Source organism: Priapulus caudatus, unplaced genomic scaffold, assembly GCF_000485595.1.
Source record: "Priapulus caudatus unplaced genomic scaffold, Priapulus_caudatus-5.0.1 Scaffold2985, whole genome shotgun sequence".
Classification (NCBI taxonomy): Eukaryota; Metazoa; Priapulida; class Priapulimorpha; order Priapulimorphida; family Priapulidae; genus Priapulus; species Priapulus caudatus.
In genome coordinates this window covers 2,384-5,545 of record NW_014580046.1, presented here as the reverse complement: position 1 = coordinate 5,545, position 3,162 = coordinate 2,384, and the positions used below count along the sequence as shown (strand labels likewise).

The 3,162-nt window shown below is 42.3% G+C and overlaps 1 protein-coding gene across 2 annotated transcripts in view; it reads right to left on the bottom strand.

Moving 5' to 3' along the window:
• Positions 1–2,814, bottom strand: part of LOC106819215 (flavin-containing monooxygenase FMO GS-OX4-like) — a 6,843-nt gene extending 4,029 nt beyond the window's left edge. Inside the window, exons 1-2 of one of the 2 annotated variants that reach the window (XM_014823863.1) lie at positions 2,618–2,814; positions 842–963 (exon numbers count right to left, since the gene is read on the bottom strand). In XM_014823863.1, coding sequence (XP_014679349.1) covers positions 842–963; positions 2,618–2,637 — 142 coding nt within the window. In that variant the 5' untranslated portion in view covers positions 2,638–2,814. The remainder of the gene's footprint in view (positions 1–841; positions 964–2,617) is intronic. The other variant, XM_014823862.1, reaches the window with a different exon arrangement.
• Between the last annotated feature and the right edge of the window lie 348 nt (positions 2,815–3,162).

The following is a 3,162-nucleotide window of genomic DNA, read 5'->3' as shown; positions in this document are numbered from 1 at the left end:
ATCAAACACCTTCTCCTTGCTGCCTCCTCTCTGAAGGGCAGTCGTGCGTACCAACCACTACGGTCTGTTGGGAGATTGGTGGGCATCTCCTGATGAGACAGGGTTCGGGGTAATGCGTTTTACAGACGTTACATCTGTATTTAGTTGGATATCTTTTCGAAGGTTGAAGTGGTCGGCGTAGGCAAATAGGTAGTCTCGAACCTACGCAAAATATCACGAAATCGAGGTTTTAATATAAATCTGAAGATAACGTTTACATTGCATCAGGTTTTATATAAATTACACTGTTATTGTTGTCAAGTCCGCTATTATTTTTAACTAGAACCCAACAATACACACCTCTTTCCAATGTATAAATTTCTTCGAATCCGAAGGGAAGGGAAAGTCAGGGAATTCCATCACATCCGTAGGTAGGTTGGTGATAAGGTTCTTGTAAATACTTGAGTGTACTGGGAAGCCATCTTCAGTCAGCCCTGTCCTCTCCGTGTACACCCACGTACCTCCTAAGTAAGGCAGGTGCAATTAAAACCACTGTACTAATGATCAACCTGCGTGTAAGCATCCTGAAGTGCCGCGTAGAGGATGGGGGGGAAATGTTAAATGAACTTCCTATCTTCTTTATAAACGATGGGCAAGGAATAGGATACCCACCCACATATCTCCGATTCGATATCTGCTGATATGGCATACGTTTACCATAATTATGGCATATATGCATTTCGTTTGCATACGTCACGCTCTACGTTACGTATCGCAGTTAGAAGTATGCCACCACATCTTGCTTATTTTGTAGTAAACGCAACTAGGCCAAACATTGCCTTAATTTTATTCATATACTCACCGATGTTATCTCTACGTTCGTAAACCTCGAAGTCGAAATCTTGCGGTCGTGAGGCAAGCATGCGGGCAGCAATCAACCCTGACGGCCCAGCTCCAATCACAGCCACTCGTAATGGTGCCATACTAGATGTTCAACGTATAATATATAATATTTTTTACGTGTATTGCTCAAAATAATACATGCTTGAACTTAATTAGGGCATATAAGTTTGTTATTATGTGCAATGATCATGTGATTACGCCGTTGTCTATGCCCCTTATAATCAGGGTCCTTAGTGCAAAATATGGGCCGAATCGTTACAGGAGGGACAAAAATCTCAAACTTGGCACAGTTGTAGCTTATGGCAGTACTATAATTATTAGAGGGGGTGCCCAATGCAGATATTCCTTAGAAGGGAATTACAGATGATTTAATGTTCGAACCACCCGACTCCGAACCCCCTTACCGCGCCCGCCTGTATACAATGCCAATACATGTACCAGCTGTACAATGCATAGAAATAGAAAGACAACATGTCTATCTATTTCTATTATTACCGCTCCTGATCGTAACGGCCGCTAGAGGGCCTACTCACCAGAGTTAGTGTAGGGACCCTAAGTTAGTGTAGCGAGGTCACTAGCACCGTCAGTGTAGCGAACGCAGTCAAACGTAACATGACGACTGGTATTATACAGGTTATGTAGTGTGCGGAACATAACGACTGTATTATACAGGTTAGTACCAGCTGTACAATGCGCCAGTACACTGACAGAGAACAGGCGGGCGCGGTAGGGGGGTTCGGAGTCGGGTACGTGGTTCGAACATTTAATCATCTGGAATTCACTTCTGCGCGCATATATTTGCTAATATATTGACTAATCGTGCGTCAATAAACTCAATATTAACAAATATTATAGCTAAGACATGTGTCTATAGGTATCTAAATTTCTAGAAATGTAACTCAATTCGTTCGCGAGATATGAGAGTTAATACACTTGCCTGCCGTCTATAGCCGTGCGTATATTAGCCTATATGAGCGATACCGCGCGCATATATTTGCTAATATATTGACTAATCGTGCGTCAATAAACCCAATATTTACAGAGATTATAGCTAAGACATGTATCTAAAGGTTTCTAGAAATGTAACTCAATTCCTTTGCGAGATATGAGAATTAATACACTTGCCTGACGTATATAGCTGTGCGTATATTAGCCGATATTAGCCTATTTGAGCGATACCGCGCGCATATATTTGCTAATATATTCACTAATCGTGCGTCAATAGACTCAATATTCACAGAGAATAGTGACTATACAGAGAATATAGCTAAGACATGTGTCTATATGTATGTAGATTTCTAGAAATGTAACTCAATTCGCTCGCGAGTTATGAGAGTTAATACATAGCGTAATGGCGTAAGCGCGGGGGGAGAGGTTACCAGCTGTACACAATGCGCCAATATAGGCGGGCGCGGTTTGAACATTTAATCATCTATAATTCACTTCTAAGGAATATCTACATTGGGCACCCCCTCTAATATTTATAGTACTGCCATAAGCTACAACTGTGCCAAGTGTGATGCTTTTGTCAGCTCTGTAACGATCATGATGCTGTTGTACTGCGAAGATGTGAGGACTTTGGATTCTCGTAGCGTCGACAGCGTAGAAGGTAGAGCGTTGTTTCGTTAGCAAATGGTAGAGAAGTTAGCAGCAGCAGCGTAGACCTATAGTCACAGATTCTTGTTTCACTAGTACTTTATTAGCAACTACACATACAAAATATATATATACATACTACAGCCTATAGGCAACCATGCCTAGGCTCTGGCGCCTCGCCTCGATCTCGCTCTGACTACATAGTGTCTCTCTATATCTTATATCTTGTCTCTTTTTGCTTGTCAAATGCTGCTTATATATATCGGCTCAAAACCGGATCTAGCATAAACTCGTCTGTCAAAACCAGACCCTTGCTGGAAGCAAGCGATGCCCGCTCGTAGGTGCATGCGTCGTGTCACTTATTTTCTAGCGCAAGGCGGATGCGGAAGGCGCGCCCGTCCATTGTCGCGCGCCGCGTCAACCACTCCTGTGTACATGTCCCATGTACATGGGCTAGGTGTCAAGCGTCGCATTCCGTTGCCCCCGCTTGTCAATTTAATACTGGCATGAGGTGCGACATGCTGAATACAATAATGCTAAGGGACCTGACTATTACGTAAGAGTTAAGGTATATATAATATACTGATCGTAATATCATCGTTTTCGATGTACTTTATCTTTACATCGACAGGAATTGTTTAAATTTGGTTATTCCTAACAGCTCGTGTAGTTTTTCTCAGGAAA